Source organism: Dama dama, chromosome 23 (assembly GCF_033118175.1).
Source record: "Dama dama isolate Ldn47 chromosome 23, ASM3311817v1, whole genome shotgun sequence".
Lineage (NCBI taxonomy): Eukaryota > Metazoa > Chordata > Mammalia > Artiodactyla > Cervidae > Dama > Dama dama.
The window spans coordinates 48,554,306-48,572,559 of record NC_083703.1 but is presented as its reverse complement, the minus strand read 5'-3'; the positions used below and the strand labels follow the sequence as shown (position 1 = coordinate 48,572,559).

At 37.9% G+C, this 18,254-nt stretch overlaps 1 protein-coding gene across 6 annotated transcripts in view; it reads right to left on the bottom strand.

Moving 5' to 3' along the window:
- Positions 1 to 18,254, bottom strand: part of MCM8 (minichromosome maintenance 8 homologous recombination repair factor) — a 51,232-nt gene that overhangs the window by 12,163 nt on the left and 20,815 nt on the right. For all 6 annotated transcript variants that reach the window (XM_061126657.1, XM_061126656.1, XM_061126653.1 and 3 more), the window contains 6 exons: positions 17,599 to 17,629; positions 16,789 to 16,929; positions 13,776 to 13,917; positions 8,168 to 8,363; positions 6,200 to 6,419; positions 5,660 to 5,869 (listed from right to left, as the gene is read on the bottom strand). In XM_061126657.1, coding sequence (XP_060982640.1) covers positions 5,660 to 5,869; positions 6,200 to 6,419; positions 8,168 to 8,363; positions 13,776 to 13,917; positions 16,789 to 16,929; positions 17,599 to 17,629 — 940 coding nt within the window. The remainder of the gene's footprint in view (positions 1 to 5,659; positions 5,870 to 6,199; positions 6,420 to 8,167; positions 8,364 to 13,775; positions 13,918 to 16,788; positions 16,930 to 17,598; positions 17,630 to 18,254) is intronic.

Sequence of the window (18,254 nt, the reverse complement as noted above, 5' to 3'; positions counted from 1 at the left end):
GAGAGATTGCAATATAAAAAGTCAGAATTTTAAAATATTATCAAAAGCTTGAATATGACAATTATCACTCATTTTAAAATCTATTTTTATCTACTAACACATCTTCCTGAATGTTCATTCCAGAAGATTTGATTATGCCTTTTACTTTCAGGAAATCATGCCTAGCTATTAATTTGTTAAAACAACAAATATGAGTTAATCAGATTCTAGAAGCAAAAAGCTCAAACTCTAACCCAGCTAATTTTAACTGCCAGAGTTCTCTTAGCATTCCATACTTTTGAAGAGATAAAATGCTGTTAGAAAAATAGGCACTTACAGACCTGTCATGTATCAAATCAAATACTACTAAGATATTTGACACATTCCATCTTACCATATGCTCATTTTTTAATACCTAAATTCTTATTTAACCTAAGAAATCTTCAAACCTCAAGAGTTCCCTGAGTGTCATTAAAGGAAAAACCAAAAAAAAAAAAAAAAACCCATTACATGGTATGTAACTAGTCCTGCTTTTAGAAAGTGGCTAAACATTGCTTGATATGTTAAATGTACCACAGCCTTCTTTTTAGACCTTGCCTTGGGACATGCAGGATCTTAGTTCCCCAGCTAGGGATCAAACCAGTGCCCCTGCATTGGGAGCAGGGAGTTTTAACCACTGGACCACCATGGAAGTCCTATGACTACCTTTTATTTTTTTTTTTTATTTATTTATATTTTACTAAAGGGTAATTCAAAACAGCAGAGACATTACTTTGCCAACAAAGGTCCGTCTAATCAAGGCTATGGTTTTTCCAGTAGTCATGTATGGATGTGAGAGTTGGGACTATAAAGAAAGCTGAGTGCCAAAGAATTGATGCTTTTAAACTTTGGTGTTGGAGAAGACTCTTGAGAGTCCCTTGGACTGCAAGGAGATCCAACCAGTCCATCCTAAAGGAAATCAGTCCTGAATATTCATTGGAAGGACTGATGTTGAAGCTGCAACTCCAATACTTTGGCCACGTGATGTAAAGAGCTGACTCATTTGAAAAGACCCTGATGCTGGGAAAGACTGAAGGCGGGAGAAGAAGGGGATGACAGAGGAGAGATGGTTGAATGGCATCACCAACTCAATGGGCATGAGTCTGAGTAAACTCTGGGAGTTGGTGATAGACAGTGAGGCCTGGTGTGCTGCAGTCCACCGGGTCGCAAAAAGTCAGACACGACTGAACGACAGAACTGAACTGAAGGATAATTGCTTCCTGGAATTTTGTTGTTTTCTGTCAAGCCTCAACATGAATCAGCCATAGGTATACATATATCTCCTCCCTTTTGAAACTCCCTCCCATCTTCCTCCCCATCCCACCCCTTTACGTTCATACAGAGCCCATGTTTGAGTTTCCTGAGCCATACAGCAAACTCCCATTGGCTATCTATTTTACATATGGTAAGTTTCCATGTTACTCTTTCCATTCATCTCATCCCCTCCTCCCCTCTCATGTCCATAAGTCTATTTTCTATGTCTGTTTTTCCACTGCTGCCCTGTAAATAAACTCTTTAATACCATTTTTCTAGATTCCGTATATATGTGTTCAGTTCAGTTCAGTTCAGTTGCTCAGCTGTGTGCAACTCTTTGCAACCCCATGGACCACAGCCTGCCAGGCCACCCTGTCCATCACTAACTCCTGGAGTTTACCCAAACTCATGCACACTGAGTCGGAGATGCCATCAACCATCTCATCCTCTGTCACCCCCTTCTCCTCCTGCCTTCAATCTTTCCCAGCATCAGGGTCTTTTCAAATGAGTCAGCTCTTTGCGTTAGGTGGCCAAAGTATTGGAGTATCAGCTTCAACATCAGTTCTTCCAATGAGCACTCAGGATTGATCTCCTTTAGGATGGAGTGGTTGATCTCCTTGCAGTCCAAGGGACTCTCAAGAGTCTTCTCCAACACCATAGTTCAAAAGCATCAATTCTTTGGGGCTCTTTATAGTCCAACTCTCACATCCATACATGACTACTGGAAAGACTATAGCCTTGACTAGATGGACCTTTGTTGGCAAACTAATGCCTCTGCTTTTAATATATGGTCTAGGTTGATCATAACTTTCCAAGGAGTTAAGTGTCTTTTAATTTCACGGTTGCAGTCACCATCTACAGACTTTGGAGCCCCCAAAAATAAAGTCAGCCAATGTTTCCCCATCTATTTGCCATGAAGTGATGGGACCAGATGCGATGATCTTAGTTTTCTGAATGTTGAGTTTTAAAACAACTTTTTCACTTTCCTCATTCACTTTCATCACGAGGCTCTTTAGTTCTTCTTCACTTTCTGCCACAAGGGTGGTGTCATCTGCGTATCTGAAGTTATTGACATTTCTCCCAGCAATCTTAAATCCAACTTTGCTTCATCCAGCCCAGCATTTCTCATGATGTACTCTGCATATAAGTTAAATAAGCAGGATGACAATATACAGCCTTGACGTACTCCTTTTCCTATGTGGAACCAGTCTGTTTCATGTCCAGTTCTAACTGTTGCTTCCTGACCTGCATACAGATTCCTCAAGAGGTAGGTCAGGTGGTCTGGTATTCCCATCTCTTTCAGAATTTTCCACAGTTTAGAATACAATATTTATCCTTTTCTTTCTGACTTATTTCACCCTGTATAATAGGTTCTAGGTTCATCCACCTCATTAGAACTGACTCAAATGCGTTCCTTTTTACGGCTGAGTAATATTCCATTGTGTATATGTAGCACAAATTCTTTATCCATTCATCTGTTGATGGACATCTAGGTTGCTTCCATGTTCTAGCTATTGTAAATAGTGCTGCAATGAACAATGGGATACATGTGTCTTTTTCAATTTTGGTTTCCTCAGGGTATATGCCTAGGAGTGGGATTGCTAGGTCATATGGTGGTTTTATCCCTAGTTCTTTAAGGAATCTCCATACCATCTTCCATAGTGGCTGTATCAATTTACATTCCTTTGAACAGTGCAAGAGCATTCCTTTTTCCCCACACCCTTTCCAGCATTTATTGTTTGTAGACATTTTGATGATGGCCATTCTGACCAGTGAGAGGTGATATCTCATTGTAGTTTTGATTTGCATTTCTCTAATCATGAGCAATGTTGAGCATCTTTTCATGTGTTTGTTAGCCATCTGTATGTCTTCTTTGGAGACAAGTCTGTTTAGTTCTTTTTCCAACTTTTTGATTGGGTTGTTTTTCTGGTATTAAGTTATATGAGCTGCTTGTATATTTTGGAAATCAATCCTTTGTCAGTTGTTTTATTTGCTATTATTTTCTCCCATTCTGAGGCTTGTCTTTTCACCCTGCTTATAGTTTCCTTTGCTGTGCAAAAGCTTTTAAGTTTAATCGGGTCCTACTTGGTTACTTTTGTTTTTATTTCCATTACTCTCGGAGGTGGGTCATGGAGGATCTTGCTTTATGTCATCAAGTGTTTTATGTTTTCCTCTAAGAGTTTTATAGTTTCTGGTCTTACATTTAGGCCTTTAATCCATTTTGAGTTTATCTTTGTGTATGGTGTTAGGAAGTGTTCTAATTTCATTCTTTTACATGTAGCTGTCCAGTTTTCCCAGCATCATTTACTGAAGAGGCTGTCTTTGCCCCATTGTATATTCTTGCCTCCACTGTCAAAAATAAGGTACCTATAGGTGTATGGGTTTATTTCTGGTATTTCTATCTTGTTTCATTGGTTTATATTTCTGTTTATGTGCCAGTACAATACTGGCTTGATGACTGTAGCTTTGTAGTATAATCTGAAGTCAGGAAGGTTGATTCCTCCAGCTTCATTCTTCTTTCTCAAGACTGCCCTGGCTATTCTGGGTCTTTTGTGTTTCCATATGAATTGCGAAATTTTTTGTTCTAGTTCTGTGAAAAATGCCATTTTGGTAATTTGATAGGGATGGCACTGAATCTGTAGATTGCGTTTGGTAATATAGGCATTTTCACAATATTGATTCTTCCTACCCAGAAACATGGAATACCTCTCCATCTGTTTATGTCATCTTTGATTTCTTTCACTAGTGTCTTATAATTTTCTGTGTACAGTTCTTTGTTTCCTTAGGTAAGTTTATTCCTAGATATTTCTTTTTGTTGCAATGGTGAATGGGATTGATTCCTTAATTGCTCTGATTTTTCATTGTTAGTATATAGAAATGCAAGTGATTTCTGTGTATTGATTTTGTATCCTGCAACTTTGCTAAATTCACTGATTAGCTCTAGCAATTGTGATACTATGTTTAGGGTTTTCTATGTACAGTGTCATGTCATCTGCAAACAGTGAGAGCTTTACTTCTTTTCTGATCTGGATTCCTTTTCTTTCTTTTTCTTCTCTGATTGCTATTTCTAGGACTTCTAGAACTATGTTGAATAATAGTCAAGAAAGTGGACACCCTTTTCTTGTTTCTGATCTTAGGGGTAATGCTTTCAGTTTTTCACCATTGAGAATAATGTTTGCTATAGGCTTATCATATATGGCCTTTACTATGTTGAGGTAGGTTCCTTCTATGCCCATTTTTTTGAAGAGTTTTAATCATAAATGGGTGATGAATTTTGTCAAAGGCTTTTTCTGCATCTATTGAGATGACCATATGGTTTTTATCTTTCAATTTGTTAATATGGTATATCACATTGATTGACTTGTATATATTGAAGAATCCTTGCATCCCTGGAATAAACTGAACTTGATCATGGTATATAAGTTTTGATGTGTTGCTGAATTCTGTTTGCTAAAATCTTGTTGAGGATTTTTGCATCTATGTTCATCAGTGATATTGGCCTGTAGTTTTCTTTTTTTGTGTTGTCTTTGTCTGGTTTTGATATCAGGGTGATGGTGGCCTTGTAGAATGAGTTTGGAAGCATTCCTTCCTCTACAATTTTTTGAAAGAATTTTAGAAGGATAGGCATTAGCTTTTCTCTAAATGTTTGATAGAATTCTCCTGTGAAGCCATCTCGTCCTTGGCTTTTGGGGAGATGTTTGATCACAGCTTCAATTTTCAGTGCTTGTAATTGGGTTGTTCATAATTTCTATTTCTTCCTGGTTCAGTCTTAGAAGATTGAACTTTTCTAAGAATCTGTCCATTTCTTCCAGGTTATCCATTTTATTGCCATATAGTTGTTCGTAACAGTCTCTTATAATCCTTTGTATTTCTGCATTGTCTCTTCTAACCTCTTTTTCATTTCTAATTTTGTTGATTTGATTCTTCTCTTTTTCTTGATGAGTCTCACTAAAGGCTTGTCAATTTTGTATACCTTCACAAAGAACTAGCTTTTAGTTTTATTAATCTTTACTATTGTTTCTTTCATTTCTTTTTCATTTATTTCTGCTCTGATCTTTATGATTTCTTTTCTTCTACTAATTTTGGGGGCTTTTTTGTTCTTCTGTTTTCAATTGTTTTAGGTGTGAAGTTAGGTTCTCTATTTGATGTTTTTCATGTTTCTTGAGGTAGGATTGTATTGCCATAAACTTCCCTCTTAGAACTGCTTTTGCTGTATCCCATAGGTTTTGAGTTCCATGATAACCTTCAATAAATTTTTTTATCTACCCATTTCTAATGTTACCCAATAGGAAGAAAAGCAAATAATTACACAGAAAATTTAAGAGAAATCTTATAACCCGGTACCCCCTTTTTAAGCCAAAAGAGCAAGAACTTAAAATAAATGAACCTCTGTTAGACGAATCAAAGATTCCAGCTGCCTAGTAGTGATTGGTGAGCTATTTAACCGCTGGCTCTGTTTCCGGAGCTCAAGGTAAAAATCCTGAAGAATTTGAGCAGCTTCTGTGGATAGCCTTGGATAGACATACTGCCGAGAGTAGCCAATGTACTTTCTCAATAACTGGTGGGGAATTGGATCTATTGTTTCTCCAGGAACCACCTAAAACATGATAAAAAGGCCCAAGATTACAAGGATATGTAGCAAATAAAATCTTTCTGCTAAAATAACTTGTTTAGATAAATATAATATTCTAAAATATTCTAATACTTAGATAAATATTATATTCTCCAAATAAACCAAACTCTGCAGTTCTAGCTCTTGGTCTAGCTAACTTAGATTATTTCAACTGAACTTTATATAAACTCTAGTATTATAATATAAAAGGTATTTGCTAAGAAAGTTTACATACTACTGCTCTACAACAAGCAACACACTGAACTCTGACTTTCAAACAAAACTGAACCAAATTATTAAAGAGAAGAAACTTACCTTTAGTCTTTCTGATAGTGGCTTATCAGAAACCACTTCAAGTATAGAAGTATTTGAATCCTGACTATTCATACGAGCTACTGTGGCACTGTTAACAGCTCTCTGCTTTCCAGCCCTTATTGCAATCACATGTTCAGAGAGTAAATGATCATGATCTTCATTTGGAGTGTCTAACAGGATAAAGACCAGATCAAATCTGGATAGTAGGGCACTCCCCATTCTAAAGGTATGAAAGAAAGAAGAAACAGTGATTGGAATTAAACAGAAAACCTAGAAAGCTGTTTATTCACTTCTTTACTAATCAAGTTCCATGTAGAACTTAAAAAATGAAGCTTTAGGTTAAGGAAACAAGCAATAGCTTCTGGATTCAATGTACCCACCAATTCCAGAGACATACCAGGTCACATGTGCACAGGCTTATATGTACCCACATGTTAAGGATGCCTTTTCTCACACCATCAAAACTAAATTCTTCTCTTATGTTCTATATGACTTCTGATGATTTAGGATCATTGAAATTACAAGCTAGAATGCTTCATGATACATTGAAGATTATCTGGTTGAGAAATTCTTAATCTTTTACATCTTTTGTCTCACCAAAAGAGAGTCTTTGAGTCTCTCAAAGCACCTATGCCCACTTAGAAGCAAAATACCACTTTTTCTCAAATATACCTCTATATGCCTATTAGTCATTATAGTAAAAGTGCTGTGTCCTACTTAATCTCATTTTTGAATCTACCAATCACACAACTCCTTAATTTGAGACCAACAAACTGAAATCCAGAATGATTAAAGAATCTGACTAACGTTCCAGTGGTACCACTAAAATCAGAATCTAAGTCTCCTGGATCCTTGTTCAATAGGATCTTTCTGATCTTTCCAATCTAGGATTTCATCATTTTACTAAGAAACACTAGTAAGATGGCTTTTTTGGTGCTGGTAGTACAGAAATACCCAGAATCTCAAAGTAAAATTGTGTATGTTACTATGTACCATTTCTACAATAAAAGTATTTATTATTGGGACTCCCCGGGCAATCCAGTGGTTAAGACTCCACCCTGCCAATGCAGGGGTGAGGGTTCGATCTCTGGTTGCGGACCTAGTAAGATTCAACACATAGCCAGAAGATTTAAAAAAAAAAAAAAGAAAGAAAAAGAAGCTATTACTAAATATTAGAAAATTAGCATTTTGTTTCCCACTAGAATTTTTAAAGTTCTAAATTTTCATCTGAGGCATCTTTTTGTCTTTTTTTCACTTATGCATCACTTGAGTCTATTTTCCCCTTCCCAAACATTTTGTCCAACCTGTACAGAACAAATTAGAAGAGAAAGCATACTCACATAAATATATAAATACTGGTTTTGGAAAAAAGTAGGATCACATCACACATACAAATAAGCAGGTAACGTGCTCCTATCACTTAACAGTAAAGCATAGACATGTTTCTTACCAGAGTATATGCAAAGCTACTTTCATTCTTCTAACTGCTGCTTTTCACAGTATAGTCTTACTATATAGTTCAACCACTTCCCTGTCAATGAGCATTTCAAGTTGTTTCCAGTTTGTGATGGTGATAAACAATGCTGTAAAACCCACCCTGTCAACATATCTTTGTGTATTCTTGTGCCTATTTCTGTGACTATAACTCCTAAAAGAAATGGCTGGAACAAAGAAAGTACTTTTAAAATAGTGATAAACATGCCAAGCTGTCCTTCAAAATCTCAACTATGTATGTGAGGCTCCATTTCCCCACCCCACTGACAAGAATGATTAATATTTAAAATGTTTGCCAATCTGGTAGATGTCAATAGCACTTCATTGCTTTAATGGAGTGTTCTAACACATTTTTGTACATTTATTGGAAACTTGCAACTTCTGTAAAACATCCATACGTCCACAATTATCTTTATCTTTTTCATATCTATAGGGATTCAATATATTAAAGTATAAATATTTGAAGAGACTTACTTTAAATTCTCAGAAACTGTTTTGGCTTTATTGTAGTGTCCTCCAACTGGATTTGCAGCAGCAATGATGGAAGTTCTTGCAGGGAGGCTACAAACCATGCCAGCCTTAGCAAGACTAATACTCTGCTGTTCCATGGCTTCTAACAAGGCTTGATGTTGATTCCCCATTTTATCAAATTCATCTATTCCACAGATACCTGCAACCACAGTAAAATAATTCAGACAAAAATTTTTCCTTTGGTCAAGTTTCAAACCTAACAGGAAAGAAATTATTCCACAATAAAGCATATTTCCATAAGTTTCCAACAGTTAAAATTATGAAGTGTCATACAGTACAAAATTTGTGCTTGATTTACAGCAAATAAAATATCAGTCTTATTTAACTGTTATTTAATTAGCATTTTCCACAGGCAAAGCACTACATGTGAGGGTTACAAAAATGAAGATATGAGAGTAACTCTCAAAAGCTTAAAGAGTTAAATCTGAACAGATGAGGTAAGGATATACACACTCAAGATAGTGTATTTTAACAACTATAATAGATATGCATCATCATATGAATTTTCTGGGGGTGGGGTGGGATTAAAAGAGGAAGGGGAATCTGGAAAGGTTTCAAGAAAAAGGTGCTATATGAGCTGGGTCTTCTGGGAACAGTGGGCAGCATGATTTGGGAAGGAACACATGGGCTCTAAAATCAGAAGACTAGAGTGCAGGTCTCAGCAATACCAGGTGTTGACTACAGAGCTGTACAGTTAATTGTACACTCAAACTCTTTAAATATGAAGACCCATCCCTGAATGAAGACATTTTATGTGCCAGATGTATTTTACATCTAATCCAGAGGTTATTGGAGGCCCTCTAACATTATCTTGTAATATTTTTCCTCTCCTCCTCTTCATACCATGATAATTTGGTGGTCATGCCCCAAGGGCTTTGCTATGGTTAATCCTCTGTATACTTACTCTATGACCGGTCAGTGCAGACCTCTCTGGAATTGACAGTATTACTGGAAATTCTTGAGATTACTAGTAATAGTTCTTCAGAGGTGGGGACAGGGTAGGAATAAAGTCAAGCTACCTCTCTGCCACTTTGCAAAGTTTAAAGCAGGAACTAGCAATCTTTTCCTATAATCGGGCAGATTTTGATGTTTTGTGGGCCACATACAGTCTTGTCACATATTCTTGGGTTTTTTGTTTGTTCTTTACAGTCCTTTAAAATAGCTTGTGCCCACACGCCACAACTACTGAAACCCACATATCCTGTGCTCTGCAACGAGAAGCCCTCACACCACAACTAAAATGTAGCCCCTGCTTGCTGCAACTAGAGAAAGCCCTCAGAAAGCAATGAAGACCCAATGCAGCCCCAAAAAAAGGAAAAGTAAAAAAAGATTTTAAAAAAATGAAATAGCTTGTGGACTACACTAAAACAGGCTGAAGGGTGGGTTGATCTGTGGACTGAAGTTTGCCAATACCTGGTTTTAAAGCATAAAGTTTAAATTATGAACATTTTAAGCTCTTTCTAGTTTGTCTACAATTGATATATCTTGTTGCTTGTTTTCAAACAATTTTTTGGTTATTTCATCAGATATTGAAGAAGAGAGATATAAAACAGCTCTATTTCTCATTTTCTCCCTTGAAAGTCTTCAGTAAAGATTTTAGTAGGATCCTATTTATTATTTGATAGGATTATATTTGTTTCTAGAATCTGATCTCTGTTGACTAATATTCTTTTGTATTTTAACAGTAATATATATATATATTTTTTGTTAACAGTGATATTTTTACTATCATAATGCTCGGCTTATCTGCATAGATTTGAAAGAGATGGCCATGGACTTTTAACACTCTGCATCTTATCTGCACAGCTAAACACTGTATCACCTTCGACTTCTATTTAATGGGAGATCTGACAGTTTAACAAAGTGTGAAAGTGTTAGTTGCTCAGTTGTATCTGACTCTTTGCAACCCTGTGGACTGTAGCCCACCATGCTCTTCTGTCCATGGAATTTCCAGGCAAAAATACTGGAGTGGGTTGCTATTTCCTTCTACAGGAGGTCTTCCTGATCCAGGGATCGAACCTAGGTATCCTGCATTGCAAACACATTCTTTACCATCTGAATAACCTCTTCCTGCTTATTTTCTTCATCTGCTAACTTAGTAAAAATAGTCACTTCTAATGAGCTATACAATAACCAGAGAAATGTTTTAGAATTTATGAATTCATCAAATATTTACTGAATGCTTTTTATAAGAAGAGGTGGCAAGAATACACAGAAGAATTATACAAAAAAGGTCTTAATAACCTGGATAACCATGATGGTATCATCACTCACCTAGAGCCAGACATCCTGGAGTGTAAAGTCAAGCAGGCCTTAGAAAGAATTACTAAAAACAAAGCTAGTGGAGCTGATGGAATTCCAGCTGAGCTGTTTCAAAGCCCAAAAGATGATGCTGTGAAAGTGCTGCACTCAATATGTCAGCAAATTTGGAAATCTCAGCAGTGGCCACAGGACTGGAAAAGGTCAGTTTTCATTCCAACCCCAAAGAAGGGCAATGCCAAAGAATGTTCAAACTATCGTACAATTGCCTGCATTTCACATGCTAGCAAGGTCACGTTCAAAATCCTTCAAGGTAGGCTTCAGTAGTACATAAACTGAGAACTTCCAGATGTACAAGCTGGATTTAGAAAAGGCAGAGGAACCAGAGATCAAACTGTCAATATTCTTGGACCATGGAAAAAGCAAGAGAGTTCCAGAAAAACATTTATTTCTGCCTCACTGACTTCGCTGAAGCCTTTGACTGTGTGGATCACAACAAAATGTGGAAAATTCTTAAAGAGATGGGAATACCAGACCACCTTACCTGTCTCCTAAGAAACCAGTATGCGTGTCAAGAAGCAACAGTTAGAACTAAACAACGAACTGGTTCAAAATTGGGAAAGGAGTACAGGACTGTACACTATCACCCTGCTTATTTAACTTATATGCAGAGTACATCATGTGAAATGCCAGGCTGGATGATTCACAAGCTGGAATCAAGATTACTGGGAGAAATATCAACAACCTCAAGATATGTGGATGATACGACTCCAATGACAGGGAGTGAAAAGGAACTGAAGAGCCTCCTGATGAGGGTGAAAGAGGAGCGTGAAAAAGCTGGCTTAAAAGTCAAGATTCAACAAACTAAGATCATGGCATCTGGTCCCATCACTTCATGGCAAATAGAAGGGGAAAAAGTAGAAGCAGTGACAGATTTTAGCACTTCCCTGGTGGCTCAGATAATAACCTGTCTGCCAATGCAGGAGACCTAAGAGACATGGGTTCAATCCCTGGGTCTGGAAGATCCCTGGAGGAGGAAATGGCAACCCACTCTAGTACTCTTGCATGGAGAATCCCACGGACAGAGGAGCCTGGCAGGCTACAGTCCATGGGGTCACAAACAGTCAGACACAACTGAGCGACTAACACACACACAGAGTGACAGATTTTATTTTCTTGGTCACTGCAGACTGTAACTGCAGCCATGAAATTAAAAGACCCTTGATCCTTGGAAGGAAAGCTATGACAAACCTAGACAGTGTATTAAAAAGCAAAGACATCACTTTGCCAAAAAGGTTTGTATAGTCAAAGCTATTGTTTTTCCAGTAATCATGTACAGATGTGAGAGCTGGAACATAAAAAAAGCTGAATGCCAAAGAATTGATACTTTCAAACTGTGGTGCTAGAGAAGACCAAGAAGTCCCTTGGACTGCAAGATCAAATCAGCCAATCCTAAAGGAAATCAGTCCTAAATATTCATTGGAAGGATTGTTGCTGAAGCTCCAATACTCTGGCCACCTAATGCGAAGAGCTGATGCTGGGATTGAAGGCAGGAGAAGTGGGTGGCAGAGGATAAGGTGGTTAGATAGCAACACCAATTCAATGGACATGAATTTAAGCAAACCCCTGGAGACAGGGGAAGACAGAGGAGCCTAGCGTGCTGCAGTAGTCCATGGGGTAGCAAATAATTGGACATGATTTATTGACTGAAAAACAAGACTATATTCTAGGCATGTGGATATAAAGTGCAAAGACAAAATTCTCCGTACTTGTTGTGAAGGTTACATTCCGTTCAGTGCTGGAGGCAGACAATAAAAAAAAAAGTAAACCATATGGTATATGAGCAGGTAAAATGCTCTGGCAAGAGAGGTAGAGTAGGATAAGGAGAACAGGGTCAGTGGGGGTGGGGGTTACAGTGTAAAATGTGTTGTTAAGGGAAGGTCACACTGGGGTCTTTTGAACAAAACATTGAAAGAGTCCTGCAAACTATCTGGAGTAAGAAGGTTCCGAAGTACAAAGGCTGTGATGTGGGAACATGACATGCCTGGAGTGCTGGTACTATACTTCAAGGTATAGCAAGGAGGCCAGGGTAGCTGGGGAAGAGGAAATAAGAGTGAAGAAACAGGTAATGAGGCAAAATAGGTGATTAAAGGCCAGAATGTGAAATAGTGATTAAAGGGCATCTGTGTCACTATCAAACCTGGCTTTCACCAAGTGAGATGGGAAGGCACTGGAGGGTTTTGAACAGAACAATGTGATCTAAGTTTAATGGGATTTCTCTGCCTTGTTACAAACAATAGAAAGAGCAAGGGTGGTCACAGGCATGCCAACTAGGAGATCACAGTAATAATCCATGCGAGAGATGATGGTGCAGCAGCAGTGGATAAGTGGTGTCCAGAAGGTAGAGCAAACAAAGTCTGCTAAAAGCCTGGATGTGAGGTATGTGAAAAAATTAAGAATGTCTTCATGTTTCCTGATATAAGCAAATAGAAGGATGGAACTGTCATTTACTGAGAGGGGAAGATCAAGATTTTGGCTTTGGATGTGCTAGGTTTGAGAAAGTTGCAGAGACACTGCATAGGCAAAGGGATATATATGCCTGGAGTTCAAGGGAGAAGAAACATAAATCTGGAAAACTTCAGCATATAGGTAGGTGAAGAACCATGAAACTAGATAAAATAACCAAGCAGATAAGTACAGGCTGAGAAGAAAATACTACAAAAACTAAGTACTCTGAGGAGCCAACCAGTTAAGAGGTTGGGGAGATGAAGAACAAGTAAAGACAGACTGAACAGTGAATAAAGAAGAAAATCAGAAGAGTGCAGTGTCCTGGAAACCACGGAGATAAAGTATTCCATTGATGCAGTCATCAGCTGTGCCAAACATGGCTGACAGTTACTGGATTTAGAAATGTGACATTGCTGGCAAACTGAAAGGAAGGAATGATCTCAACTGGACTAGAATCTGGGTACACACTGCCTGACACATACATAGGTATATGTTTTCCCAATAGGGTTAAAACATCACAAAGAGAAACAGGCAGCCAAGCCCAACTGTCAATCTCTTCCTGCTGAGACTTCCAACTAGGTTTCTTATAAAAACTGTTTGTCATATCCTGAAAACACAAAACAATGAGATAGGTATTTCTAGTTTTTTTGGCACTCATTCTCAACTCACTGGTTGGAAAGTGCTATCCAAATGACTCTTGGAACAGAATGTAAAGAAAGTAATTGAAAAATAAAGACTTAAAAGAAAAAAAGCCCCAGAATTATTATGTGCTTTGGCCTCTTACCTTGATCACCAAGTACTAGGGCACCAGCTTCCAAAGCAAAATCTCCAGAAGAACTATCTTTTGAAAGAGTTACAGTCAAACCAGAGGTGGTTGTGGTATTACCACAAACATACACGCCACGTGGAGCAACACTGCATACTGCCTAATGAAATGGAGAGTTTAAAAGAAAGTAAAAGGGAAATAATACAGTAGAGGCTCACAAACATTAGCTATATGCCAGTCATTCTTCTAAAAGCTTTCCTGTACAATCTTCACCACCACAGTAAGAATATTATACAGTATTATACACAGTACTATACACCTGTTACTGATGTAGAACAAAGGTCTGAAGAGAGTAACTCACACAGCTATGAAGGTGTGAAGTTAGGATTAAATCAAACCCGAGCAGCCTGATTCTAAAGTCTGTGGTCATGTGAATACACCATTGCAACTTATGCTTCAAGTTAAAATAGCAAATATGTATGTATAATTTTAGTTTCAGAAACCCCAGTGCTGCTTTAAACACCAGGTAATAAAATGGCTTAATAGTGTTCACCTTCAAACAAGGTAACAGCACACAGAAAAGTAGTTAAGTAGTGCAACAGCTAAAAGCATGGACCTCTGGAGTCAGGCAGACCTATTTAAATCTTGGCTCTATCATGTACCTACTGGTGGTGCTGCTCTTGAACCTCTCTTGAAACCTCAGTTTCCTTATGTTTTATTACATACTGCATTGAGGACTAAATGAGATCGTATGTGCAAGGCACTTAACCTGGTACATGGCATATAATATGTGCCTCGTGCAAGGCCACTGTACACCTCTGTGCACCTCACAGCCCTAGTAGGCAGTGCTTACCTGCTATGCCAATAGTGTGCTCTGGACTGATGTAGCACACAACCTAATGTGAAGCTTTGGTGCCTAGCTAAATAAATGGTAGCTATCATTATTTTTGTTACTTATAATTCCTTAGTTGTTAGTTTGAGAATATGTTGGCTTACTAAATGGTCAAAGGAAAATAGTTTAAAAATATAAACAACTCATAACTGTTCAGTTCAGTTTAGTTGCTCAGTCGTGTCTGACTCTTTGCGACCCCGTGAACCGCAGCACGCCAGGCCTCCCTGTCCATCACCAACTCCTGGAGTTCACCCAAACTCATGTCCATTGAGTCGGTGATGCCATCCAACCATCTCATCCTCTGTCATCCCCTTCTCCTCCTGCCCTCAATCTTTCCCAGCATCAGGGTCTTTTCAAATAAGTCAGCTCTTCACATCAGGTGGCCAAAGCACTGGAATCTCCGCTTCAACATCAGTCCTTCCAATGAACACCCAGGACTGATCTCCTTTAGGATGGACTGGCTGGATCTCCTTGCAGTCCAAGGGACTCAAGAGTCTTCTCCATCATAACTATTAGTATTAGCCTAATTTTTAAAAACCTTGGCTTAGTGGGGCTAGCAGACTTACATGAAATTCAGATTCTCACACACACTTTTACCCACATACCTTACCTAAGTATACTGTTTTCATTTTTACCATCTACTCTGTTTCACCTATAACTGGATACTCTGTGCCTCAGTTATCAGGCTTGTAGCAAGGGTTCAGAACAGAATAAAAACAAGTTGGCCCAAATGGCCAAAACAAACAAAATATGAAAACAAAGGATTTTAAAAATGTCAGATTAGAAATTAAAATAACTGAGTGATTTGTTGAAGTATACTTTTTATTTAAATATAATGTACATAATTATAGTACATATAATTCAACAAATTTAGTTCAACAAATATAGTTCAACAACATATAGTTCAACAAATTTCCATGCAACTGGCATCCAGATCAAGAAACAACATAACTAGCATTCCCAAAGTCCCTTTCCAGGCACCACCCAGTTAACTTGTAACACAATAAACTAGTTGTGATTTATATGAAACTTTAAATGAGTAGAAAAAAAAAAATAACTAATTTAACACTCAGCCATAGGGAATAATGGCTCTGATGGACAGTAGGTTTATAATACAATGGGGAGACCAGTTTTCAATTCTGGCTGCACTTCAGAATCACCTGTGGTTATAACATGTAGATGCTACGACCCTTATTCAAGAGATTCTTAGTTCTTAATACTGGGGAAGGCCACAGTATTTTCAAAAAACTCCAACGCTGATAGTGATAGGGTTCCTAACCATTCTTACAGGTGTCACTCCAAGCATAAGCATTCCAAAGGCTGCACCTTCTAGGGCAGCATGGGGAGAACTACTAGTCTTTGATGGGCAGAGCTAAAATCTTGGGGACCAATAACATATTGGTCATGAGAATTTCCTTGTTTTAGACTCAGAGAGAAGCAGTGGAGATGGATAGGATTGACCTTTATCAGACTACTCTTAAAGCCTAATTCAGTGTTTATATAGTTATATAAAGAGATATTGGGTGAACCTGCTTTACTTTCTTGAACTATTCTATTCATAGGTGAGGTCACAACAATAAAGACTAATAAAGCAGTGCTGGATACAAAAAACGGTTAGGGGAACTTCCCTGGTGGTCCAGTGGCTAAGACTTCATCCTCCCAATGCAGGAGGCGGGGGCCCTGAGTTAAATCCTTGGTCAAGGAACTGGATCCTGCAGGCTGCAGCTAAGAATTTGCATGCCGCATCTAAAGATCCCACATACCCCAATGAAAACTGAAGACCCTGAATGTCACAACTAAGACCCAGTGCAGCCAAATGAATTAAATACTTTAAAAAAGAAAAGAAAAAAATCTATTTTTTTTAAAAAATAGGGGTTAGGAAAATGGTTAATATTTTACAATAGTTGACATCTTTAACACAGCAGTATGTTTGTACAGCCTGTGTGACAGGAGATTGGCTTAATTTGAAAGGATGGTCAGATACAAGTTACTCACTCACACAAACCCCATCTCACTCACACTACTTGACAAATGATATCCTCTGGAACACAAATACCACACGTTTTAGGAAAATTCATTTGTGAATTATTCATGCATTTTATAAGCAAAAGGTCAAATCCTAAATGTCTGATTTCCTACCTGTAGCATCTGACTTTTTCCCAAGCCTGGGTCTCCAACAACAAGGACATGGGGGTCTCCTCGAATCGGAATTCTATTTTTGTCATCTGCATATTTCTGGCTTCCTCCAAAGAGCGCTAATATCAAACCTGCTTTAACAAGCTCAAATGTAAAAGGAGAGAGAGAAAAAACAAGAAAGACAAAGATGACTAGCAAAAGGGGTGCTCCTCCTATATTTACATTTGTGTGTGGATTTTTTTTTTTTAAACATGACTGCTTGTTGCTTTTCTCTTTTCCTAAGTGTAAAAATACACTTCTTTAATGTAAATGATTAGAAAGCATATAAAACAAGGTATCGTAAAAGTCACTGAGTATACATGTGTTCCCCATCCTGAACCCCCCTCCCACCTCCCTCCCCATGTATACCCATGGCGGAGTCAAGTCAATGTATGGAAAAACCAATACAATGTTGTAAGTAAAATAAATAAATAAATTTTTTTTAAAAAGTCACCAAGTGAAGACCTACCTTGCCAGGCACTGAATCAATTCCACAAAACTGAGAAGTATTTGTTACTTTCTGCTTTACCATCTACTGTGTTCAGAGTCACTTTAAAAGAAGTCCATTCCTATTAACTCTAACTGGCAGGAAGCTCAATCTTACAAAGGACTGTGGTTTCTCTCTCACATCATTCATTTATGGAGAATAATGATTCATATTAAACTATGAATAACTGGCTAACAGAAATTACTATTTTTTGCAAAATCTTTGCAAAAATATTCTATTTTTGTTAAATTTATGTATTTTTGAGTAAAATGAAGTAAAATACTTACTTCATGACCAAAAATGACAGGGCAAAGCGAGCTGAAAAACAGAATATGATTTATAAATTCTAACATTTTCAGGTGATAAAGAGGATCTACTTTACAGTCTGCTTAATTTACCTAGTACCAAACAGCTCAAGAAACTTTATTCCAACAAATTTATCAAAATTCTTGATGAATCTATAAAGGGAAGAATACTTTAGAAATTGTGTCTGTGTAAGGGAGACAGGATACTTATAAATGTAAACACAAAGTTGGTATCCTGCCATTCCCCCTTGGCAATCATTCCTGCAGATCACTGCTCACCTCCTACCAAGCAACTGCATCTGTGTGCCAAAAGGCTTTCTATGGCTGCAGAAGAATAAGCAGAAGGCAGGCTGGGCAGAACAGAAGTGCTGGCATGTCTAATATTCTCAGGAGCAGCTCCAAATCTAGACCCTTAAATGGAAAAATACTGAGGCTAGGTCTTCAGTCAAGTGTCCCAGAGGCCTCAGAAAAGATTAAGCCTTCATTAAGGCACCAGACACTGACTACCTCCCTTCTCTGTCTCACTTTCTCATTCCCCTCCCAGTGTTTCTGGGGATAATCTCCCAGATAAACCACACTTATGCAAATCATTGTTTCTGAAGGAACCTAAACTAAAACAGCCTTCTATTTGTCTTCTC